The sequence below is a fragment of the Radiomyces spectabilis genome (genome assembly GCF_025331425.1).
Source record: "Radiomyces spectabilis strain NRRL 2753 chromosome Unknown BYT42scaffold_13, whole genome shotgun sequence".
Lineage (NCBI taxonomy): Eukaryota > Fungi > Mucoromycota > Mucoromycetes > Mucorales > Radiomycetaceae > Radiomyces > Radiomyces spectabilis.
In genome coordinates, this window is record NW_026251938.1 from 338,393 (window position 1) to 363,340 (window position 24,948).

Below are 24,948 nucleotides of genomic sequence, written 5' to 3' on the forward strand. Positions count from 1 at the left end.
AAAATGTCTTGCCAGAATGTAAGCTTTTTGTGCGCCCGGTGAATTAAATCTCCGCCCACTCCATTGTTTTGACCGACCTTATTATGGAAAAATGGGGATCTGCTTGGATAAGTTTGGCTGAATTAAGCATTCTGTCGATTTCTTTTTTACTTTTACTTCCATATTATGCCACAGAGACAACATTTTGCAGATAATTTCTGGGTAACCTTAGAGAAAAATTGGAAACTCGTAGAACTTTGGATTAAATCTTGGTGAGATTCGTAGGAATCCACCCAGCGAAACGGCGTCATTACGCTTTTTAAGCGCATGACGGACACTAAAGAAAACTGTCAAAGCTTACAAAAGATGTTTGAAGCTAGGTAAATAAAAATTGAATCATGTAATCAAAAAAGCATGCTTAACACAATATTCTAATTTAGGGCTATGGCCGAGGAAGAATACGCTAGCAACCTGTCACGCTTGGCTGACATGCTCGGAACCATCAAGGAAGATCGCACTCTTGAGACTACTCATCACATTCTACAAGAAGAGCTAAAGAATACGGCAGCATTACATAAAAAGTTATCAAAGGATATTTCTACGCACATCGCGGCACCACTTCGTCACTTAATACAGGAGCAGAAGGAGCTACGAAAGAGTGTAAGCTTTTTTCTCGCCGTTATCAGCAAATAGCTGGATCATTTACAGATGCTCATTTGTTTATCACCTCTTTAACACAGTTGCAGCTTAAAGTTAAATCACTCCACGATTCACGGCAATTACAGGTATTCTTCATGCCTTTACTTAACTGAAGAGTATCCTAATCTCCACGATGTTTGTTTGACCCTGGACTATTACCTGATCAGGCACATTGCGTTTTGAAAGTGAGTAAAGAGCGAATAATGCTCATATTCATATCTAACCACAAAACTCCTTGCTGTTGATAAGGCGCGTAACCGTTACAATAGTGAGTGTGCTAGAGCCAATGGACTTGTACGGCAGCAACATGGAAAACAGCGCCGCATGTCTTACTTGCGAGCCAACCACACGATCGAAAATTTCCGTAAGTGTACCTGATTGTATGGCGAAGACATAATGGAATGTATAAATGCTTAATTGTTCGTAGACAAAACATACAAAGATACGCTGGTCGACCTGGAAACTGTCACGGAACAATGGAATACGCTGTGGCGTACAGTTTGCGATGTAAGATACTGATCATCATCTGATCCCATCCTATTTCTAAACCGGATTTTCCAGCAATTAGAAGCGGCTGACGAGAACAGGATCAATTTTTTGAAAGAAAAAATGTGGCAAAGTGGTGAGATAATGACCCAGTGTCTGGAAGAAGAAATACAGGTACACTTTGTGATATGAAACTACATGTAAGCGCACCATCTCATCCTAGCTTGACACAGATCCACAGGAATACAGCCGAATGCTGTGAAGCAATTGACGTCGACGTAGAGTTAAACATGTTTGTTGAAAATAATAAAACAAATAGTGAGCCACCCGGTAAGCACCTTGCGAGATTATACCGAGCACTGCAACTTTACTAACTTGCCATTGTATAGAGGCAACCGAATACGTAAAAATTTGCGCGCTTCGAGAACACCTGAAACAACAAAGCATTCCAGATAATTTGATCGCAGAAGATAGCACCGGCTTAACGAAGGAGGCATCGGGTGCTGCGATAACTGCAGCAAAATCTGCTCCCGAGACGGATCTATTGCACATCAACGAGAGTCATCAACTTAAAGATGAATCACCATCCTCGCCCATGATAATAGCACGCATGGAGATCTATGGATCCGACGAGGAAAGCGAGGATACGGCCGACTCGGAGGAAGATATAGCAGTAAAGGAACTCTCCTCTCAATCGGAAACGCAAAGCTCAGTGCCAACCGTTTACAGTACCGATGAGTCATCAACCTCCCCAGAAAAACATGCTGAAGGCGATCCCTGCGAGTCTCATACGGATATCAGACCTCACCAGTTGGATGTCTCGCGTAACTCTGATTTCAGCAATAGTTTGCGCGAGGAAATAAGCGAGTTCGAATGCACATCTCCTCCACAAAAGACGCAACAACCGACTCCACGTGGCGTAGCCATGAACACCATGGGACCATCCTCTTTAGCAGATCGAACCGAAGGAAGTTACGAGGAAGATGCTTGTCAAAGGCCCCACAGTTTTGACCAATTCCACGCTATGAGTGATGCCTCAACGATAGAGGAATCAGGCGGTACATGGAAGTCTTCATCATCGATCAATGGCTTTGAAACGTGCTTTGGACAGGAAATTCTGTTGGATGATAACCACCATCAGAACTATCAGGACTATCAATACGATGGAAACAGCGGCAGACACAAAGAGAACTTTCATTCTATGGAAGCCCGGCTGCGAAACGAGGAAATCAGAGCAACAGGTCAACAAATGAGTACGCCTGGTCTAGCAAATCAGCATGATAGCAGTGAGGACGACCATGAATCTTTTGGTGTGCAGGACGAGCTGGAGAGCATGCTCCAGCAGCTAGAAAACGATAAGATGCGATCACGACGATCCAACCGTATCCCCTTGAGCGAAATTTACTATTCGGAAAACGATACTTTCGCATATCATCATGAAACAGAGCCACCCAATGATGCATACAATATCAAGGATACACGATCCGATACGTGGAAATACAGCATCCCCAGTATATCGGATACTACTGCAACTTCTCAAACTCGCAGATCGTTTGACCAGTTCTCTACCTTGTCATCGTCATCCTCTCGCCGAACCCCAATTATATCCTCTCAAGAGTCTCGGAGACCTTTAGGAGGGAATAGCCCTCACCAAAACGCATTTATGCGACGAGAAAACGAGGAATATGGTACGTCCTCAACCTAAATTAACATTGTCGAAGAAGAATAACAATTGTAATCTGATCTCTGCAGGATTTCATGATGATCCAACCCCGGTCCCAATTCAGGATTATGGTAAGTGTTGTTTAGATATTCCTAATGCGGAAATAGGAAGCTAATAATGTAAAATCCTGATTTTCAGCGGTGGCATTATTCGATTATACCGCAGAGGACGAAGATGAGCTCACGTTTTATGAAGGTGATATACTAGCTATCGCAAAGAAAAACGAGGATGGCTGGTGGGATGCCTTCCTTTATGATAACGAGCATCAACAACTGCTAGATTTTGGACGTATACCAAGCAACTTTGTATCTGTTACATCATCCTTTTAAATACGATTTTTCTTTTTGCCAATACCAAGTGATAATGAACATTTTTTTTGATCCATCTTGATTATTAAAATAGCGTTCAAAATTTCAGGTGGGAAGCCGCTGGCCCTCGTTGTGTGACTTTCATAACCAAGCCACACATAAACTCAGAACCCCTTTCATCCTGGGCCCATCGCATCGAATTTGTGGTAGTCATTCTCTTGTCCCCATGTTCTTGACAGCTCTGAAAGGTCTGGGTGCTTTGACATCCGCAGCAAGAGGTATATATTGGCAATAGCCGTATATTATTTTCTCGTCGCTCACGTATCTCGCATTCCTGTTATTTTTAGTTGCATCCTCAGCACCCGGTAAAAGTACGCTGCTGCCTCTCATATGCTTCGGTGAAGGAAGTTGACTTTACAGTTACTGACGCTTTCCCCCATTTTTGTGTGTGTAGCTTTCTTCCGTGGTGTACAGACAGCCACCACAGCCATTGATACAGCAACGAAAGATTCGGTACGAAAATTACGTGAGCAGCTTCGATACTATGCTGTTGCCGAGATTGCTGGACGACCATTCCTTATTACGAAAAACGACAAGTTGGTGGTCAACCGTCTGAACGATGTTAAAGTGGGCGATGTCCTCAAACTCGATCGCGTACGCGAACTTGGAAGCAAAGACTATACCCTCAAGGGTTCGCCTTATGTGAATGAAACGATCTATGACATTCAGGCTACGGTCATTGAGCAAACAAAGAGCAAACTGATCAAGATTGTCAAGAAAAAGAGAAGAAAGAACTACAAGCGAACCATTGAACACAAACAAACTCATACTGTATTGCGAATTTCAAAAGTGGATGTAAACGCATTGGACTAAAAACTGTACAATAAAATATAAATACAAGTCATTATCATAGAATTTTTTACTTTCACGAACGGAACATGGATCCCAGCAGTTTCGCAGCCACGCCCGTCGTTGGTCCATTGTTCCCCGCGGCAAGCTGTGGGATGTTTTGCTGTGATACACAGAATTGCTGATCTTCCGAGGGGAGACAGGCTACTTCCAGGGGTTCCGATTGATCGGAAAACAAACTCGGGTAGTGGTAGGCAACCCCGTTGCGAGGAAACACGACTATCGTGCCTGATAATTTGTCCTCTTTGTCAAGGAAAATGCTGGACGTACCGCCTCGATGTAACTTGCGTTGATTCTTCATGCTGAAAGCGATCCATAAGTTGTTGTTCTCTTCATTTTTCTGGCTGGCCAGATGGCTAGGCCGGTAGCACCAGATAGATCCTAGGCCTTTGAGTTGCTCCATTTTTTGATGGAGCTTCTTGGAACCGCGCCGTGAAAGGCCAGCTGCCCCTCTTTGACCGGCCGCTGGGAAGGTATCCTTCGGTTGTAATCCGTTCGGACCTCCGAGGACTTCATCAATAGGTACGTACACGGATCGATCCCATATATTTTCTTGATGAGATCTGCCACCACCGCCAAAAAGAGTACTGAATAGCGAACGGCTTCTTCCTAAAGTGGGTCGAGGTTCACTACTATCCATCGAACGATTGGCTACTGCACTTGGCTCAGCAGGAGCGGAAGGATCTGGCAGTGCCCCATCAGCTGCCGCAGGAGTACTCTCAGCTGCTGCTTCACTAGCTTCTTGTGTCGATTGACCTTCTGCTTGTGGTACAGGTGGATTCTCTTCTGGAGAACCGGCAGCACGCGCTGCAGTGTCACTCGTTGGAGCATCTTGTGTTACAACAGGAACCATTGGAGAGGATACGGGCATGTCGAACGTTGAGGTTGTCATGGGTCCGGAAGTGCTCCAGGGCAGAGGCAAAGGTGGCATGAAAGAAGAGGGTCCATGAAGTGACATCATTGGAGGCATCATCATCGGCATGGGCATATTAGTCATTGGTTGAGGGGGTCTTAAAACATGAGGAGGCAATCCTGGCAACTGTGGAGGCGATTGCGCTGGTAACCAAAGACCACTTGGTACGGGGTTTCTATCGCGGACCATCATGGGCGATCCAGCTGAGTTGGGAAGGGGGATCGTTTGCATAGGCATGGGCAGTGAAGTCAAAGGCGGAGGCGGTGCAGGAGCGGGCGGCATGGATGGAGGTAGAGGTGGGAGCATGAGATTTCGAGGATTGTGAACGGCATGTGGCTCGATAAACGATCGAGCTCTGCGTAGTTGAGGCATCCCTGGAACAGGTGGCGACACAATTGCAGGTGATACCATGTCATGCTGCGGGATAGTGTGAATTGACCGCCTGCGCACAGGCTTTGCGTAATTTGTACTCTCCTGAAATGCATACTGTGGCGATCCTGGCGCACTATGGGCTTGGCGATACATTTCAAACGGTGCCTCCTCGTCCTCAAGGGTTGGCACTGGTCCCGAAACGGGTTCTACCATCGATGGTACGTCATCGGCAACAGAGATTGGTGGTCTTCGATGCCCAGGTTTACCTGTAGAGTGTCGTCGTAAAATAGACTTTGGCTTGGGTGGCTCCATGACATCGTCCCAACGAGGGTGCATGACGGAATGGCGTTTGCCTCGTGAGAGAAGATGACGGTCATAATAGGGGATAGGCTCGTCCACGTGATCGAAATGAGAATACATCATATCCGATTCTGGATATTGTTGTCGGTTCGGATATGGATGCCCAGGATGAGTTGGTACAACGTTTTCTAACAATGTCATGGGGGCTTCCCAATCCGACATAAAGTAAGGTGTGCTGTTGGGGTGTCCGAAATGGGACGGTGGAAAAAAATGATGCATGTCATCCTCATTGTCGTCAACGAAGTGTGGGTCGTGAAGACTTGGTGAGAACCGTCTTCTGGAACTGGCGCCCACAGGCGATCTTAAATCATCTTCGAATGTCCTTTCGCGGGCATAAAATTGGTCTGGGTGTGATCCAGAAGGAGAAAAGGAACCCGGACGTTGAACAGAAGGCCGCGGCAGAGGTCGAGGCAGAGGTCTAGGCGAGAGGGACGGGAATCGGTTCAAGGAAAACGGACGCTCCCAGTAGCGTTGCGGCATTTGAGCATGGTAGGGCGGGCGAAGTGGCCAGTAATATTGTTCATCAGATTCGTCATACAAACTACCGTCTTCGGGATCGCTGAAGGTTTCTCTCCATCTGTACCTGTTTGAAGGGTCTTCATGTTGACGGAAGCCCGGACGATATCGATACGTTTTTCTGCGACGATAAGGTTGAGGAGAATAGTCTGCCGAGGCATAATCGTCTTCCTCGGTATCGTATGGAGAGTGGAACTGACGATGAAGCTTAACCATGCAATAAGAGTGATAGTATGCGCAAGTTGTAACGTAGCAACCAGAAAGAAATGATAAAGGTAGTCAACCGTATCAGCGCTCTCGCTAAAGGAATAAGCAAAACAAAGAAGGGAAGATAGTGTCGGAACAGAATGACAAGGTCAGTTTTTAACACAATTTACTGAGAAAGGTTTATTGTTTGTCATGGGATAAAATAGATCATACTGTGGTTCACCAAAAAGGTTCGTGCGACAACTTTCTGCTCCATCGGCTTCTCCACTTTTGGAAGTTTCTTGTATATTGAGTTTCTAACGGCTCTTCATGATGCAAAAAAGCTTGTTTGCTTCTGACACCGTGGGTCCGCTCAGATATCAATGCAAAGTGCTTTATCTTTTTTTTTTGTCTGCTTTTGATTTCACTCACGAGGAATGTATTAGCAGGAACCGTGCCTGCCTAAAAGACAACAAAAAAAAATTGGCTTTTTTTTTCCAATCAAAAGGCTGACTTCTAAACAATACGTTTGACCGCTCAGCTTTTCGTGTCGTGTTTCCTCAGTTCTTTCGCTGTGTAGCTTTGTTTTTTTTTTTTTTATACCAGCTGTCAAATCCTACTTTGCACATGACAAATATTTCGCAGACACCTGAGATTCAGCAGCTACAGCAGTATATTCTCAATATGCTGGCTCCTGTCAAAGGAGCGGATGGCTTACCGATCAATGTCGCCAGTATCATGAATGAATACCTGCAAGCATTTGGTGACCCAGAAACTGTCAGTCAGTTTGGTATTTTATCAGCCTCAAACAAGGTATAACAGAAACTCTCGATGTTAGAGGCTTCATCTTGGTCATGGGAAAAAAGGGCTAATGGACCGTTCCCAGCAGCAATACGAATTTTTTGGCGAAGAAGCCCTGAGATTCTCCACGGCGACCTACGTTCGCAACCGATTCATGAGCTTGGAAACCGATATACTTAAAAAGATGACAGATCTCATGATGAAGCGTCACGTTCTCATTAAAAGAATGTGTAAAAAGCTTGAAATGTCGCAGTATATTTTGGGAGACAATCCAAGGAGAACCGAAGTTGAAACTATGCTTGCTATATTGGGGTAAGTACGCGATGAAATAGACAGTGAATGCATACGAGCCGTAAGGGGTCGCGTTGCAATACTTAGGAGGAAGTGGCACGCGTAATTAAAGGTTATCAATTTTTTGTTCATGCAGGATTACCCAAGCATATTTCGGTTGCACAGCTGTCAATGCATTTATGGCTCCATTGTTTGACGAGTTCTGTTATGAATTATTTCTGCCGCTTCCCAAAGTATTGCGTACGTCTATTGGACTTGAACCATCGGCAATTTCCACATTGGGTCCTAGTTACGCATTCCAAAATTTCATCAAGACCACAGATGGCCGAATAGAATTTTCATACCACTCCACCACAGATAACCCCGCTGCATACGAAAACGCATGGAGTTGCACCGTTCGATACTCTCTCACGTCAAACTCGCAATGGTACTCTCATACCCGAGCAGCCAAAAACAAGAAAAAAGCACGAACTGCCATCTCCGCGGATATAATGCAATTTTACGAGAAACAACCCCACCTGAGAAACGAACATAAAACGCCGACCAACGAGCCTTCAACCACCATCCCGTTACCAATCGATCCCAGCGACTATTATCAAGTACCATCCACTACAGCCGTGTCTAATCCCAATCCTGCGAAAAACATGGATGAACTGATGCGATCGGCCAGTTCTTCGCACGTTTTCATTCCGGAAAAGCGCCGTGAATACGATATGGAGATGTCCTCCGCCGAAGAAAACGAACTTATCAATGCCTTACTAGGCAACTTTGCCCGCATGCATACAGACGATGACGAGTCGGACTCTTCCAGCTCAGCGAAACGAATCAAGACCGGGGAAGAAGCTTATGATACGCCGCAATCGCTACAGTCAGAGGAGCCCAACAAATCGAGAGAAAGTGACATGTGCTCTTTACCATCTCCCATCACGCCAGTTCCAGAAGACGATTTGGTGGAAGCGAATCCTGGCGGAAAAGACCGTATCCGAAAGCTCTTCAGGGGTGTTGCTAATGTCAAGCTCGTTGCCACCGATCCACAACAACGCCGAATGCCCAAATCCGCTTTGCTAGCTCTACTTCAAAAAACCAACGGCATAAAATTCATCACCATTTTTAACGAAAGCGGGCCCGCTCACTGCCGAATCTTTCAGGCTACGAGTACCCTAATCGCAGGAGATGACTATTTGCAAGTAAAACGCGCCAGCAGGAAGAAAACCGATTCAGAATCACAGGCTACGTTGGCCATCTTGGATATTCTGGCAGCTGATTCATGATCTTCTATTGTGGAGGACATTTTTTTTCTCCCCTGAAGCGTGAAAATCTAGAATTCGCGCATCCATTAACCTTTACTACGTTTTTAACCCTCGAATTGTATAATTGGCCTATGCGGATTCACAGCAGCACTTGCAATTTATAGAAGATCCTATCCCTATCCTCGCTACTTTTATCAAAATCAGCCTTCCGTACCTGAAATTTGGTTTTATTTTTACCAGATAGCCATATGAAGATCTTTCAATTAAGTCTAAAAAAGCGCAACCAGTAAAGCATATCGTACATTTCAACCTGCAAATCAAATGATTTAATCATGGGAATAATGTGAGCGTCATAGTCTGATTATGCTCTGAAAGACATTATAAATATGCAAATAACACATGTTTTTGCTGTGCTTTGTCTCCTTTAGTACTAGATCTCTTATGACGCTGGTCAAAGCTCAGCGGTTCCCCCCTCGGAAAACAAGGATCAGCATCATGATTAATGCAGCGGCATTCCTCGATGGAGTGATATCTATTCAAGGTTGGCTTCTGGTGAAGATTATAACAAATCATGCAAAAGGGACCAAGGTCAACCGATGAATATCGAATCTTGTCAAACGATAAAAGCCCTCAGAGAATAAAGCACCCAGCAACAATGAAAACAAAGGATAATAATACCCAACGCTGGCTCCTGCCGAGGAAATATGGGGACGGCTATAAGCTATTTTGCGCTCAGCCTATGATTGAGCAATTCGTTTATCTAAAGTACTGTATGCGTTCAAATATCAAATAAATGCATGAACTTTAAACAATAGCAAGCACTGGTTCCTTGTTGCTTCATTTTCATGACCAGTTCATTTCTCCTAAAATGACATGATTTGCCGAATAAGGTTTTTTACTTTAGAAACGTCACATGTAACTACAGCAGCCGTCTTCCACTAACTCTAAGGACAATCAAGACGTTTAGCGGCACGATATACACCAGTAGGAAAGAGTTGGTATTCTGGCGGTTTTCTTTGTAAAAAATATATAGAAATACTTGTTCATTTTTAATGAATAACACTACAACAAATAGGGCGGATGTATAAAGGGTAAGGTAAGACGCGGGAAAAAAGAAAGTAGATAAACAAGCGGAAATCATTTACATAGAATCAAGGTACAGCCCAAAAAATAAACCCAAGGTACTCTTAAGAAAAAAAAGAAAAAAAAAATGATGGTGTGTACAAAAGCATCGAACACAGTTGAAAGAAAACATATTACTAAGACCAATTTTGCGGCATGGGTGTAGTAGTGGCTAACGATGGATGGTCATGATCCATGGTATCGTTATGATTGTTAGGAGGACCGGACTGGGCTGCAGCAGCAGCAGCGGCGGCGGCAGTCGCTTGCTGAACCATTAACAGTCGATGAATTTGTTCTGGGGAAAAGGAAGTGACGGCTGGCGAAGTCGCTGTACCGCCAAAAGACGGCATCGATGGGAATGCTTCCTGCGGCGGCGGCGCTTGTTGAGCCATCATGCCCATCCATGACAAGTTGGGTGCGCTACCGACGGTAGGCAAAGGAGGTCGTGTGGGGTGCGGGTTATTTGTTAGTATGGTCCCTACAGTGGAGGGTTGCGGTTCCATCTTGACGTTGTTGAAGCCTTGTTTTCCAAGTAAAACATTACGAAATCCATCTCCTGGTATGACCTGGGTCGGCATTGAACCAGCAATGACGACAGCCGGTGAACCCGACTGCACGGCGCAGGCTTGCTGCGATTTCGACGTCGTCGTTCCCTTTTTGTTATCCAACGAATGCCGCCGCTGACGTTTGTTAAGGGTCTGAGGATCCCATCTGGAAGGAGCAAATGTAATAGGTCGACCATTCGAATTTGCACCACTCATTTGCGGATTTCCTGCGTTGTTGTTCATCATCGACGACGTGGAAACCCCTGATAAATGGCCACTATTGTCATCAAACGTTGAATGCAAGTTGACCATACCACATGCATTAGATCGCTTTCCAGTCACGCCATTGGTTATGCCTGCAGATGCAGCCGTGCCTTGAGATAAAGTCGGTTGGGAGAATGCTGTCACTGATTTATTTTTCGCCTTCTGATTAGACCCGCCTGAACCCGAACCAGCACTGGCACTTCCTCCGCTTCTATTGCGTTTCTTGATAACGTCCGTCTTCAGACTCAGTGGTCGTACAACGCCATGGAGCTTCAAAAATAATCCACAAGCATTGCAAAGCGGTTGGCCTTCAGGATTTCGACGCCACAGAGGGGTCGTTGTGGTACTACAATTGGTGCATTTGGTGGAGCTGTTATCCTTCTTTCCATCGTCTTGCTTTTTATCGTTTGCGGTTTTTAAAGTCGTCTGCTGCGGAGACGCAGGTTGAGTATGCTCAGTCGGGCGGGTTGGCGATCCAGTAACGGACGAATTGTTGTCACTGCTACTCATCATTCGTTGCTGCGGCGAAGTGGAAGGCAAGGGCATATCTACAGAATACCCACACAATTTAGTTTAAGTCGATTTTTTCATTGTTCCCATTAACAGAAAAAGAAAGAAAACTCTGAGCGATTTTCGTTACCATGTGTATGGGGTACAAAAATATTGGTGTTCCTTGTCGAAGTCTGAGTTTCATTGGCAACCAACTGGCGAGGACTGATATGAGTCAATGAACGGGACGGCGGTTCGTTCCGATTATTGATAAACGCCATTGTATTATTGGACATGGCACCTGAAGCTGCTGGACTCGTGACGGTAGCTTGTCCATTACCCCCAGTGTAATAAATGTTGAACAGCTCTTCAAAACTCATGGCACCAGCATGGACCGCCGCTGCATTCAAGTTCATCGGTGAGGAACCAGCCTCAGTCGCTGTTGGGAACAAATGCCGTGGTGAATGAGGATCGGTAGGACTCATGCTGAACATTCCGGCCGACGCAGTCTCATTGGCAGGGATAGTCAGATTCTGGAAATGGTGGTGATAATTAGGAACCGATTGACTGTAATGCTGCATGCCATTTTCGACGGATGACGGATGGAACGAAGATGGTGAGGACAAGGGAGATGCGGCGTCGTACTGTGAATTTTTTGTTTCCTCTTCTATTTCATGATATTCGTCCATATCTGAGTCTGTAGGAAGGTCTACAGGAATAGTAATACTATTGGCCGTAGCCGCAGATAACAGGGAAGTAGCGGTAACCTAGAATCCGATAAAAAAAATTCGCCAAAAAAGAACCCAACAGTTAGCCATCAGTGTCCTATGCAAAGTACGTGACATGAATAAAAAGAAAAAGCCTTACATTAGCCTTTGAGTTATATGCAGGCATAAGAAATTGAGAGTCTTGTGATGATGAGGTCAAGGCCCCACCTGGGGTTGACGCCCGAGTTGAGCCGTAAACCATGACATTTTTGTTTTGTGGATTCTGATGATGCGAAGCATGCTGGAAGGGAGGACCGTCGTTCAAAAAGTCAATCATGTAAGGGGGTGCGGAGGATGATAAAAGAGTGGTGGTATCATCAGGTGCTGGTGGAGATGTGCGCATCGATGGATTATTGACGTTGGTGTTGCCATTCGCTGCCGTGGAAGCCGTAGATGTGGGTTGAGCTGAGTTATCATCGCCCATCAACTTTGAGTTTTGCGCAAGATAAGAGGTGTCCATATTCATATCTGCATCGTCCTCTTGCATATATTCGTCTCTTCCTTCCGTGTCCTCCTCTGCATAACCTGGTGTAGTGGCGGCGGCAGCTGCTGCTGCTGCAGCTTCTGCTTTCTTCTTATTCAATGTCATGGCCATCATGCGCCACGTTAAATTCTCCAAACGAGAACCGTTGGGTAGCGCATCTTTGGCTTTCGTATACATTCGCCACACCTGCGTCGCCAAAGGATCCTTCCGTGATTTTCCATTATTCTCATCAGACTCATCTGAATCGGCCTCAGAATCATCATTAATGATGGCTTTGGGTTTTCTAGGTGGAAATAACGAGTCTTCCAAGAGAGCAGCGGCAACAGCGGGAGGCGTCTGTGGCGAAAAGCTGGCCGTAATATTTTTTGGAGACTGTTTTTTTAGATCTCCCAAGTGAAGATTGCTGTGCTTGTCGTGAGAAATGGTGATGGAGCTTTCCATGGCATAGCTCACAAAGGAGAAAAAAAAAAGCGACAAAGTATAGAAAAGGGGCGATTGACTAAGATAAAAAGGAAAGGTCGAAAAAAGAGTTGGAAAAAAACCATCACAGATGTACAAATCAGAAAAGATCGGAGATTCAAGCAAACTGCCAAATCCGGTATACCCACTGAACAGGGAAAAAAACGCCCCGTGCAACATGGCTGATGACGTACATTACACTGCCCAGAATTTGGGCTCTTTGCCAGAGCATGATTGAGTCTCGAGCAGTCAACCTCCCAAAAACCTCTCAAACTCGCCTGTCAAGATCAAGTTTTTCAATTTTCAATTTGTATTAAGCGTTGGTCCAGAAACATCGCCCATTGATGGAGTAGATAAGCCACATTTTTTAGCCTTTTTCCGATCGGGCGCCTGGCTTTATGTGACCCTGTGTAAAAAAGGATCTTCCAGTGTGTCAACCTCGTAATAGAGGACTTTCATGACATGTGCAATGGATGCAATGGTGTCCATATTTTATCATGCTGCAACTGGTTAATCATGGACTCAATCATGATGATCATATTAATTACACAGTTGCTTTTTTCATACAATGCACTTCAATGACCAGGTCTGTGACACTGGCCACAATGTCATCTTGGCTACAAGCTTATTTTTCACCAGGATCCGTGATACAAAATCCCTTGATTTCCATCTTAATTACCTCCGTTGTTAGAAGTAAAAAAAAAAAAAAAAAAAAAACAGGTTATATGTTGTCGATAACCATTTAGAGTAAAAAAAAAGTTGAACCCACATAAACAGCACACACAACAGTTGGGTATTGCTGCATTTTCCAGCGGTAGTAGGGATGGAGCTCAGGTCATCTTGATTGGACCATGACTTGAATCGGGGAAATCAGTGTCATCGGAGTCCATTTGTCACCCAAAGAAACATACGCTGGTATGTAACATGTGATTTGTTTTTTTCCCTGATTCATGATCAGGGACCAGTTGGCATTTGTACAAGTTGGGCTTTCTCTCTCCGTTGCCGCGGGCAAATCGCTAAGCGGACTTGTATGTAATAATAAAATAGTAATCAATATCCAAAAACTCTAAATGTTATACTGTAAATATATCTTGCTACTATTCCGGTAGCAGTTTTGCCGCCTTTCTGTATAACAGAAATGTCAATTTATTGTGAGGAAATGTTGTCCGACACAAAGTAGAATATCGGTGTCGATCTCCTACGCTAATATACTCTATTTTGTGTCCACGTTACTGGCTCCTCATTTTTCCTTCTTTCCTCATACAGTAAATATGCTCGGAAATCATTTGCTTATAGTATATCAGCTTGCCTGGACAACCTTCCCTTGGGCACAGTCCTTGAACCGGCACACGGTCTTTGGCCTGTGTCCGTTTTATGACACAGTCAAATTGCGATGGCGGCTCTTCACCAATGAGGGGTACACTGGATAAGGCGGGCAAATACCCTGACGCTCAGCAAATAATACGAGCGCCCATTGGCTGAGCATCAATATAAAGTATCCAATGAAATGGCACCCATTGCAAGAATTCACCTCCCGTCTCCAGGAACACGGCTGAGTCCACGGAACCGTTAGTTTCAGAACGTCGAGAACCAAAAAAAAAAAAATCCCACACCGTATAGAATGAAAGGATACATTGTTCTGCCAGTCAAAGAAGCATATCTGAACTTCACACAGAGATACAGCCGCAGTGCACAAGGATACTGCCTTGCTGCTGATGGACAGCCAAATAGCGTTTGTCGCACATTGTGCCGATTATCCTGTCCCGGCATTTCCAAAGCCAGCCAATTCCGGAGGTATCTGAAGAATTCCACATTTGACAGGTTTTTAATAGTTCTCTCAGAAGCTTAGCTTTTGAATTCCTAGATCTCTAAAACTCGATTGTTTTCCACAGACATGGCCAGCCAGCCGTTCCAACGTTATGCCATGACAATGTCGCTCAATAAATAACACATTGTCAAGGATCCAGTTCACTCATAATGGCCCCGCCGTTACTCATAAAGAGCGTAAAACCAGACACAGCGCAAGTGGCGCACCGTGGCAATCGTTGATGATTATGTTGAATAGAAAATGTTGGTAAATCTTGGTGAAATTTTCGCAAGGCAATCCCCTCCATACGGATATTATCAGGGACCAAGTTCCCTCCTTAGTTTGAGCTTTTCCGACTGGAAAGAATCAAGAACTTTTTAACCGATCATTTGGGGATTAAAGACTATAAAAAACATCTTCTGGGAGACATCTGGCTTGATCTGCATGTTGGCAACGGACTTTCAACGGCGTTGTCCCAGTCTCGAGCATCAACCGATGTACCTTACTGCTTCTACAGGTATGCATCTGTCTGCAAACGTTACCACAATGTGATCGACGCTCAAGATATATCAATCCGACTAAGCGATAAAATCACGAACTTGAACCCATGGTTTGTTAGTGAAAAATAATAACACTTAGGCTACTTGCCTACTGTAATGTCTTTCCAATATTCGAATTTGTCCTGCTTTACTTCCCTCACCTTTGGCAATATTTATCTTGTTGATTCCTTCTGTCTTAATATGCTGAGTTCGCGTGCAATTCAGCTTTGGATTCCAAATTTGCTTTACCTCTATAGTGCCCTGGCAAAAATTTTTGTAAACCCGATAAACTTGTTGACTTCCCTAATGTCTTTTTCATCTTTCAGTTTATTTTTCTCGGGAAATGAAGATATAATAATAAAATAAATTGCAAGGAAGCAAAACTCATGACTTGGCTCTTTATTTCCGGGAGTGAGGGTAGGATCTCCTCATATATATTTGATCTTGTAGAATACGTGCGTATCCTGATGGGGAAATTCGCTGAAACTGACGACTTTGTTCATCAACAAGAAGAGCCTATCTTCATGAGGATGACTTCTATTTTCAATATAAAGTGTATAATACGAGTTAAAAGATAGTTTAACGAGCCATGCATTACGTCTGTACCAAAGTTATGTGCACCTGTGTATCCGATCAGCCAAACACAAGAACACTTGAATAAAAACATCCCGATCTCTCTCTCTCTCTCTCTAACATTATCTGAGACCTGCTTCATGCAGCTATTTCATGCGATGAGGCCGCACTCTCTTATCAATGGATAAATATGACGTGAAGCGATGAGAAAAGACACATGGCGTCTTTTTCCTGCTTCATTATTGGGCAATAAAGGTTTTAGCTACAGTACGAGGAATCGCCTCTTTTTTCATGTCTGTAAAAGACGACGCATCTTCCATCCATTTTATTTCCTCTCATCACACGTCTATTTTCTTTTTTCTTGCGCAAAACCATCCATCCATTGCGCCATACATTTTTTTATTGCTCATTTTCATCAATATTTGCTCAAATCACCCATCCTGTACGTATACTCAGGATGACCACAACTGTGATATCAAAGCGACTGCACCTCTACATACAGCTTGGGCGCCGAAAAGCATTTTTTTTGTGGTCAACAAAGAAATTTTTTGTGAAAGGTAATGTATTTGTGCTCAAGTGCCTTCCTTACTTTTTGAATGTTATGCTGAATCACTTACTTGTTGTGTGTGCTTCTATACTTTAAAAACTCGAACAAAGCCCATGCCTTGGCGGTGTGCGGTGGCGGCTCCGCAATGCGGTGAAAACAGTTTTTTTTTGTAAGTGAAAACAAAAGAAGAGTAAGTGTGGCTTGTCTAATGCATCCATCTTCTTTTTTGTATGTCTTTGTCCTTTGGTTTGCTCTCTTATTTAGTTAAAACAACATCACCTTGCCTCTTTTTAAAATTTTTGATTTGTAGAATTGTTACCCAGATTTTTTTAATTAAACTGTATAGTAGTTATTTTACGCACAAATCTCGGGTTTTTCTTCGCTTATGTCTTTATGATTCCATAGCCAAGGATTATAATAGAGAGCAGCCCTATGGCAGGTAACTGGACATCTAATTTCCCTGCAGCGAAAATCCCGCCTTTTTCGCCTTCACAAACTAATTGATCTATGCAGCATCCAATCGATCCGATAACGATACCGGAGAGAAAGGTTTTTGATGCTGATATTTTAAATACATCAACGTAGTTCTCTGCTTTGCAATTATAATGTGGTCTTCCATTGAATGTGCTTAATACTTTTGCCAGCCATTATATGAGGGTGTTCCAGTCGATACGCATTTTTATGTGTGGCAATGCAAAAGAATGGGTGACCGGAAACCAATGAGAAACGAGTGCTCTTCCAAGGAAACGATGCATTCTGTTTCCATGGATACATGGCAATGAATAACGGAGCGGTCGTTTCCTTCACAAATTACGTAGCTTTTTATAACAAACCCCGCCTCTCATATTTTTTTTTAATCTGAGTGAAGCACACCATTTAGAGTCATACTGGTAACAAGATTGTTCATTGATGTAATGTTAATTATGACCATCCCACGCTGAATTACGTCAAGTTCTGTGGAATGTCTCCGTTTAATGAGCGGCGAACGGTAGTCAGTTGAAACATACGGCCAACATTCAAAATGTTTCTTGAACAGCAAGGCCATTGCGCATAATGCTGTGTTTATGATATTCCAAGTTTATGTCGCCGTCGCCATTTAGCATGAACCCCTGAGGTTCGGTCTTAAACAATGTATCATTGTCAATAACAAGAAGTCCGAACATTCATGTGTGTGTTTCTTCATTTACTTCATTTACTTCATGTTGCGTCCTAAAAGATCAACTGACTGTAAGCTTTTCTCCTTATCACTGGATATCTTCTGAATCACGATGTTCGCATTGTCTGAAAGGTTTTTTCTCGGTGTATGCTCTCTCTCTCTCTCGCTCGATTTAGTTCTTGTAAAACATTGAATTAAAATTGCGTGATAAAGCAATCTTACAGGCATGACCTATCAATGAACTTACAACATTTATGAACTAAAACTATGCGATACTGGAGAAGCTAACTGTACCGTGCTTCAAAGATAAAGCTATTAGTTCAACTGAATATTTGCAAAAGACTTCTCATGTCATTTATTCATAAGTCTTAGATCAATTCATAGTAAAAATATTCTAAAACCGAAAAAAAGTGGCTCCATTTTCAACAGACGATACGCTTAATCCCTGATAGACCCCAAGAAAGGGGAGTTGGACAATATCAGAAAAGTTGAGCATGTACGCGCTGATGTACTCAATATCTCATGATTCTTTATTCTGGAGTTTCTTTCGAGGATGTCACTCAACAAAAGTTTGCCCATTTGATAACAAATAATAGGATGATCAATTTTTTTCAAATGGGTGTTAGTTTTTCCTGCTATGAAAACAGTAGATCATTGTTTCAGACAATGGTTACTATGGATATAGTTAAAATACCATGAAGAATATCGAACGACCCCAATTTCATCAGTGTCACATCTGGGAGTGAACGCAAATGGATATGAAACGATCCAAAAAACATTACCTGGTAAGTTTTTGAATCATCAGAGTAATATGTTTGAATTTGTTCCATGATCCTTTTCCTTGCAAATTCCCAGCTGAAAAAAATCTGGTTGTCGCGGAGCTCGATTGCCGAGACTTCCTGATCACGATGAAAAAAAGATAGAGTTACCGCTTTGCTAGTTACCAAATCGGGGACAGAACGTTGCAATGACTGGAGTTACCAACAAGCGGACAGGTTTACGAGCCCCGCGATTTCTCCACATACCCCAGACAGTAATATCTGGGAAAGGCGCGGGGCAAGCTGGAAAACCACCCGAAAATGGGAAAGGGTGGCTGGAGACATTCATTCAACTCCGCCAAAAATGATGCCTTTTCAAGACATAGTGAAGTCCACGCTCCTTAACGTTGTGCCGAAACAAAGACGCGAACATCGACGACGGAGCGGCAACAATGATTCCAAACGAGAGAATGTCCAAGTTATTCGACGGGAAAAATCAATATATCTGTTTTCAGATTAGCATAGATACCAATTGTCCCGACCATCGGGTAGATAAACTTCACGAACGTGCTTTGTGTAAGCCAATAGTAACGTGCACACTCAAATGGTCAAGCCCGAGGGCTATTGGGCAATTGGATGATATCTGACAATTTGATATAGTGCCAAGGGCCGTCATCCTTTGCACCACCATCACCATTCGTTCCGAGACACGCAATGTAAACCAATTTTAGTCGTTTGTGACCGTCCAGTCAAAGCTAACTCTGCCTTCTCGTTTGATTGTCGGGTTGCCTTATCTCGATGCTGGATCTATTGGTGTTCTTATTTTATTCCTTCTTTTGTTGTTGTTGCGCATAGTAGTGTGTGTATCACGCTCTTGTGCGCGAGTTGTCGGCCGGGTTCTGAGTAAGTTCCACAAAAGGAAACCTATATTCTCCTTATACGCATGTTGTGAGGACAGAATTCTTCCTTCTATAGATACAATGGAAACAGTCTCAATCCATAGAAAATAGCTTATCTATTTCCCAAGTTGGTTTGGCCAATGATGGCAATCATGGGATACTGGAAATGTGTGATTAGTACGAATCAAGTAACGACCATAATTTTGGCGGCACATGAAGAAGGAAATTGTCACATTTTGATGGTAATGCATTTTTATTCCACTTGTGCCAGCTGACACGACTTCTTTTTTCCTTGAGATAACCAGATGATAACCGAGGCATTGAATAAAGTAACATAGACTAACAGTTAATTCTGCAATTGCAGACGTTGTCTACGGTTGGCAGCGTCTGTTTTTTTTTCCACAGTCTATGTCCGTATTTGGAATTAAAATATCTAAAAGCCGGTTATTTCCAAGAAATTGTACTCTTTGTATGCTTTGTGTAATGGACACAACCTCGTTTATCTCAACGACCCGATAATAGTATACAATTCGGCGATACAAGCCTTTGTACCAATGCATGACTTTTTCCTCATGTCATTATTTATAATTTTTGGGAGAATCGGCATATTACGAGGCGAAAAATAGAAACCCGGTAATCAAGGTGGGGTAAAAATACTATTGTTGTAAGTTATGCGAGTAGGCGCATAGACTACCAATGAAATGCTGAATTCCCTTCTTTGTTTGGAAGCACTACGGCTTCTACTTTTGGTCAAAACGTCGTGATCCAAAAAAAAAAAAAAAAACTTTCCCAACGTTTATGAACAATAGTTTTACGGAACGGATGCCTGGTTGCTATCATTTGAACAACAAGGTTTCCTGCACTTTATCATCTCAACTGTGCTTTCGTGCTGATATTTTTAGTTGGCTGCATAAGAACTTATCCTTTTCGAGTGGGCTGCATTATCAAGCGTGGAGTAATACAAACCAAAGTTTGGGTTTATCGCCGGCATTTTGTTCACCGCAACTGGTGAGAAGGGTAGAAGGAAGATAAAGCAATATGTGAATAAAGCATTGTAAATCATTTATCTTCGTAGAAAAAGGCAAAAAATAAATATTATTATCTTTCAAACAGAAGACAGTATGTAGTAATTTACACAGGGTTTGAAAAGGGAAGAGGATAGAATTAACACAAACATAAAAGAGATGTTCGGGAATGGTAGAGAGAAAGTAAGGATGGAAGGTGAAAAGAGATTTCTCGAAATAATGCGGGGAAGGTTTCTAAAGCAACATGCCTGCAATAGATGCAGAAACCCAGGTACTGACAGCACCGCACAACATGGAGGAAACAGCCAAGCGGGAAATTTCACCGGAACGCTTGGGAGCCATGGAACTCAAGATACCGATTTGCATGCCGACGGAACCCAAGTTGGCAAAACCGCAAAGAGCGTAAATGGTAACAAGATGAGAACGTGCGGTCAGTTCACCAGCCTCCCAGAGGTCGACCATGCGCTGATAAGCGACGAATTCGTTGGCCCAAATCTTCCAGGCCAACAATTGACCGACCTTGACGAGATCCTGGTTGTCAACACCAATAAGCCAGGCCACAGGGACGAAGATGTAACCGGTGATCAACTGAAGAGTCAACTCATGGATAGTGATGAAGTTACCAACCCAGGTTAAACCGGCATTGACGGCTTCCAAAAGAGCAAGAAGAGAGACCAAGTTGGCAATCATCAGCAAGACAATGTTGATACCAATAGCTGCACCACCGCCCGCGGCGTGAAGAATATTGGCGTGCTTTTCGTCACTGGGAGGAATACGGACCTCTTTGCTGGTCAAGGGTTCATCAACTTCGGGCATACGCAATTTAGAGATGGCAAGGGAGCAGGGAATAGACATGACACAAGAAGTCAACAAGGCGTCACCAGGAACACCCATGGCAATGTAACCGTACAACACGGAGCCAGAAATAGTAGCAAAACCAGAAGTCATGACTTGATGCATTTCAGAGGTGGTCAAGTAAGGCATGAAAGGCTTAATCAGAAGAGCGTTTTCACCCTGACCCAAGAAGGGAGAGGCGACAGCGACAACAGCTTCAGCACCAGAAACGTTGAGAACGGACTTGAAGACAACAGCACACTTCTTGAGCAACCACTGAAGAGCACCCATATAGTAAAGACACTGGACGGTGGCAGCGAAGAAAATAATGGTAGGGAACACGTTCATGGCAAAGACACCGGAAGCGACAGCAGCATCGCCAAAGACAAAGGATGAACCGGCCGAAGATTTTCCGAGATAACCTTGAGCGAACTTGGAAGCCCAGTTGAAGATATCATGACCAGGTTTAGATCTGAACACGAAAAGAGCCAACAAGAACTGGATAAGAATAGCGCTAGAAACAGTGTTCCAGTTGACAGCACGGTGATGCTAATAATAATAAAACCGATGTAAGTCAAATGTTTTTCATGGATTTTTCCATTTTCCATCATGGAGAAGAGACAAATGATAATTACCTTGGAACAAAGGAAAACGCCGCCAAGGAAGATAACCATACCAAACAATGCAATAATACGCTGGACACGGTTAGATTCAGGACGTTCGGGCATGGAGAAGACAGTGACGACGATCACGGCCAAGACAAAGAGACCGTAGGCAATCTTGCGGTACAGCTCAGGGATCATGTAAATTGGCTTGGCAACGAGACGGACGCAGAACATCCATGGTTTGGTAACAATGGTCTTGGGGACATGGCTGAAGAAGATATAGATGGTGAACCAGGCATAGATCAAACCAAGAATAAGATTTTCTTGATTGTAACCTTTGGGAACTTGCAAGACATAGGCAGCAATCAAGAAACCGGTGAAGAGGAGCCACATTACAAGACTGCAAAAAGCGGAGTTCATATTAATGATTGGTTTCAAAACGATTCAGATCATTGCAAGTGTTTTTTTTTTTTTGAACACCAGAAAGAAAGGGTCCAATAAACACGAATAAAAAAAAATTTTCACTTCTGATTACTTACTGGCACCAGAATAAGTACTTCTGATAGTACACACCGATCTTGCTTGGTCCCATGTTCTTTTCGTCGTTCTCAGCGGCTCTACGTTCAGCTGCTTCGAATTCGTCCATCTTTTCTTCATCGACGGGCGAGTGCATGTTGATAGACGTCGAGGTTTCATAGGTATCATCTTTCTTTTTGTCATCGAAGTTCTCGTACGATTTTTGTTCGGTGACATGATGTGTTGGCAAAACTTCCTCTGCGCCGTATTCGGAATCGCGAGGATAGCTGGTGGGTTTAGGTGAATGCTCCATGATAATGACAAGGAGGGGTACTTGTTGTTATAAAAACAAATGGAGGTAATAGGGGGAGGAGAGAATAAGATAAAGAGTAGTTAACTCGCGATGGAAGTATAACTGTAAAGATGGAAATTGACTTGATTCAGAAAAATAAGTTGAACTCAAAAATGCATTCAACAGGAACAAATACAAATGGGCAGGTATATATATGTAAAATCAGGATCGAGCGGGGAAAAACTATTCAAGGATGAAGGGAATAATGAAAAAAAAACTTGGGAAACGGGTGTAAAACCGTCCGAGACTATATAAGGATAAATCACGTGAGTCAATGGGTGTCTTGGTGGTCCGATTTTGGCTAAAATCGACGCTGGTTGGTTCTTCTGGTTTTACCAATGTTCTCCCATCCTTTCAACTGGTCCCAAAAATACCGCTCGTGAGAACCCATTATGGTGTGGCAGATTCATTTGTCCCAGATTTATACAATCGGCGCACCATTACTGTATTTGTAAAATAATTAGACAACTTTTTCAGAGAAGTATCTAGCTATCTCTGTTTCTATGCTACTTTGAAAATGGAGTCCACCCCGCGGTGGGAAATTGTACCGTTAAGCGTTACCCCACGGCAAATGGGTTCGAAGGGAATTTTTTCAAAAGGCCTTATCAACGTTTCCATCTTGTTGACACGCTGTTTTCATTTCCTTCTTTCGTTTCTTATCATCCTTGCGTTTCCAGATTAATCAAGATTCCCATTCTGAAAAAAATTTATGTTAAAGTTGTAAATTTTCTTTTTCCCTTATAATTCATTATCATCCAAGCCAAGTGAGCTTTGGTAAAACACCCAAAAAAAAAAAAAAAAAAAAAATAATCAGTCCATACCTGCACATGAACATTTGTAATCTCAAGCGAACGCACATCTGATACAGCTCAGAAACACTTTGATTCTCATACACCCGGCGACGTAGTTTTCGTATGAAACGATAAAAATCAGCCACTGCTTTCAGGCGGTTATAACATGGTTGATCAATAGTGGCCCATTGATCAAGATGTGAAATTCGAAAGCTATATTTTAAAGTCACGTCATGTTGATCCAGATCGCTCCTCCTGCCGCATGCGGGACAACCATGAAATCTGGGGGAACCGAATCTTTCCCATAAACTTTTTGTCACCTCACTGGATTGTAACTTGCGGGGTTTGGGTTCCGCGGAAACCCCAGTGGGACGTTTCTCCACAAAACAGGTGTTCGCAACCATCGCTTCTATAATATTTTTACTCGTCATCCTTGGATTCGGCCCAAATCGGAGACAGGGTTCAATGTCGGCAACGAGGCATTGCTTCATAAAAGGGTACTGATGTAGTTTGCGAAGCGATACATGGGGCGCGTCTTTGATGAACTGTTGAAATTCGGTAGAAACGGGAGTGTTCTCGGTAACGTCCAATGAAAAACCTACGGATTCATCTTGCATCATGATTGTCAAGTCGATATTGGCCCGCAACAAAATATTCTGAGACGGTAGCAATGAAAAACGGGAAATTGATTCATCTTTCTCCGCTTCAACGACCGCTTGGACGGGCTTGGTATTTTCCAGTGGGGGTTGACAGCACCACATTTGTCGTTCCTCTTTGGCGTGATACAGTTCTTCATTGGCTTGCTTCAGTTCCTCTTCCAGCCGCTTCTGTGCATCTTGAATCCGTTTTTTTTCCTTTCTTTCCTGTCCTATCAGCTTATTGGCTTCAACAAACAGTCGCTGACTCAATTCTTCCAGTTCACATTTAAGATTCTCTGTGGACTTCCTTATCTCCTCCGTCCGATACCGTTCCTCCATGTATTTACTGTGAAGTACAGACATGTCCTCTTTTAGTGATGATAGCTGCTTCAATTGCTGATCTAACAGCTGCCGCTTTTCCTGAATTGTCTTTTCGTACATCTGCTTCTCTGTTTCGTTGATCTGCTTCTGTGCCATCAATCGCTTCAGATGGTTTCGGTAGCGGTATTTAATCCGCAAAAACTCGAGGCGTTGGTCTTGCCGTTCCTTGAGCTGGGGTGATCGTTGGTCACACAATCCACAGTGCTCTGAATCCACTGATACCAGAACATGCCGACAAGCGCAAAGAACCTCCGACTCCGGGGTAACGTTACTACCGTTGCTGGCGGTGATGAAACCATCGGTGGAAGTAGACGATGCATCGTCGCTGACACTCATCGTCTGCATGCTTGCTTGAACATGGTCATGATCCATTAAGGGGGGCATGGGCATTGTCACTGCATCTTGCTGATCGGTTGGACAAGGAATAAATATCTGATACTTCCCTTTCGCACAGCAGATAGACTTCTCGAGCTGTCTGTAAAGCTGAGATATGGAATCTGGCTCATGTCCATCATAGCTCGTCATTACGAGTAAATAATAACAAATAAATATAACGCTTTTGGTAAAAAAAAAAAAAAGAAAAAAAAAAAAAAGAGAGCAACTT

At 43.5% G+C, this 24,948-nt stretch overlaps 7 protein-coding genes across 7 annotated transcripts; 3 read left to right on the forward strand and 4 right to left on the reverse strand.

Moving 5' to 3' along the window:
- Positions 1 to 165: 165 nt before the first annotated feature.
- BYT42DRAFT_617384 (uncharacterized protein) lies at positions 166 to 3,216 on the forward strand (the record flags this gene model as incomplete). The annotated part of the gene is made up of 12 exons (XM_051572177.1): positions 166 to 201; positions 265 to 359; positions 420 to 639; positions 720 to 764; positions 846 to 863; positions 928 to 1,042; positions 1,106 to 1,185; positions 1,240 to 1,338; positions 1,398 to 1,494; positions 1,554 to 2,852; positions 2,917 to 2,958; positions 3,026 to 3,216. 12 exons carry the CDS (start codon positions 166 to 168, stop codon positions 3,214 to 3,216), a joined length of 2,337 nt encoding a protein of 778 aa, XP_051419593.1.
- Positions 3,217 to 3,360: 144 nt separating this feature from the next.
- Positions 3,361 to 4,096, forward strand: BYT42DRAFT_584075 (ribosomal protein L21-like protein). The gene is made up of 3 exons (XM_051569852.1): positions 3,361 to 3,473; positions 3,543 to 3,566; positions 3,650 to 4,096. Exons 1-3 carry the CDS (start codon positions 3,422 to 3,424, stop codon positions 4,066 to 4,068), a joined length of 495 nt encoding a protein of 164 aa, XP_051419594.1. The 5' UTR covers positions 3,361 to 3,421; the 3' UTR covers positions 4,069 to 4,096.
- BYT42DRAFT_584077 (uncharacterized protein) lies at positions 4,097 to 6,626 on the reverse strand. The gene has a single exon (XM_051569853.1). The coding sequence runs from the start codon at positions 6,479 to 6,481 to the stop codon at positions 4,121 to 4,123; it is 2,361 nt and encodes a 786-aa protein (XP_051419595.1). The 5' UTR covers positions 6,482 to 6,626; the 3' UTR covers positions 4,097 to 4,120.
- A 161-nt stretch (positions 6,627 to 6,787) lies between these two features.
- BYT42DRAFT_607789 (uncharacterized protein) lies at positions 6,788 to 9,131 on the forward strand. The gene is made up of 3 exons (XM_051571181.1): positions 6,788 to 7,264; positions 7,338 to 7,564; positions 7,680 to 9,131. Exons 1-3 carry the CDS (start codon positions 7,079 to 7,081, stop codon positions 8,812 to 8,814), a joined length of 1,548 nt encoding a protein of 515 aa, XP_051419596.1. The 5' UTR covers positions 6,788 to 7,078; the 3' UTR covers positions 8,815 to 9,131.
- A 921-nt stretch (positions 9,132 to 10,052) lies between these two features.
- Positions 10,053 to 12,976, reverse strand: BYT42DRAFT_648052 (uncharacterized protein; the record flags this gene model as incomplete). Its single annotated transcript, XM_051572727.1, has 3 exons — positions 12,081 to 12,976; positions 11,365 to 11,980; positions 10,053 to 11,272 (listed from the first exon to the last, which is right to left on the reverse strand). The coding sequence occupies exons 1-3, from the start codon at positions 12,903 to 12,905 to the stop codon at positions 10,053 to 10,055; spliced, it is 2,661 nt and encodes an 886-aa protein (XP_051419597.1). The 5' UTR covers positions 12,906 to 12,976.
- A 7,485-nt stretch (positions 12,977 to 20,461) lies between these two features.
- On the reverse strand, positions 20,462 to 22,312 carry BYT42DRAFT_503530 (Na+ dependent nucleoside transporter C-terminus-domain-containing protein; the record flags this gene model as incomplete). Its single annotated transcript, XM_051564912.1, has 3 exons — positions 20,462 to 21,610; positions 21,697 to 22,066; positions 22,206 to 22,312. 3 exons carry the CDS (start codon positions 22,310 to 22,312, stop codon positions 20,462 to 20,464), a joined length of 1,626 nt encoding a protein of 541 aa, XP_051419598.1.
- A 420-nt stretch (positions 22,313 to 22,732) lies between these two features.
- BYT42DRAFT_584086 (uncharacterized protein) lies at positions 22,733 to 24,901 on the reverse strand. The gene is made up of 2 exons (XM_051569854.1): positions 23,356 to 24,901; positions 22,733 to 23,230 (listed from the first exon to the last, which is right to left on the reverse strand). The coding sequence occupies exons 1-2, from the start codon at positions 24,867 to 24,869 to the stop codon at positions 23,194 to 23,196; spliced, it is 1,551 nt and encodes a 516-aa protein (XP_051419599.1). The 5' UTR covers positions 24,870 to 24,901; the 3' UTR covers positions 22,733 to 23,193.
- Between the last annotated feature and the right edge of the window lie 47 nt (positions 24,902 to 24,948).

Coding starts and splice junctions, on each gene's coding strand:
- BYT42DRAFT_584086 (XM_051569854.1), bottom strand. CDS start 24,869: ATGACGAGCTATGATGGACATGAGCCAGATTCCATATCTCAGCTTTAC. Junction 23,231..23,355: donor TTACAAATGTTCATGTGCAG/GTATGGACTGAT, acceptor AATTTTTTTCAG/AATGGGAATCTTGATTAATC.
- BYT42DRAFT_607789 (XM_051571181.1), top strand. CDS start 7,079: ATGACAAATATTTCGCAGACACCTGAGATTCAGCAGCTACAGCAGTAT. Junction 7,265..7,337: donor TTTTATCAGCCTCAAACAAG/GTATAACAGAAA, acceptor GACCGTTCCCAG/CAGCAATACGAATTTTTTGG. Junction 7,565..7,679: donor ACTATGCTTGCTATATTGGG/GTAAGTACGCGA, acceptor TTGTTCATGCAG/GATTACCCAAGCATATTTCG.
- BYT42DRAFT_584077 (XM_051569853.1), bottom strand. CDS start 6,481: ATGGTTAAGCTTCATCGTCAGTTCCACTCTCCATACGATACCGAGGAA.
- BYT42DRAFT_584075 (XM_051569852.1), top strand. CDS start 3,422: ATGTTCTTGACAGCTCTGAAAGGTCTGGGTGCTTTGACATCCGCAGCA. Junction 3,474..3,542: donor TTTGACATCCGCAGCAAGAG/GTATATATTGGC, acceptor TGTTATTTTTAG/TTGCATCCTCAGCACCCGGT. Junction 3,567..3,649: donor ATCCTCAGCACCCGGTAAAA/GTACGCTGCTGC, acceptor TTGTGTGTGTAG/CTTTCTTCCGTGGTGTACAG.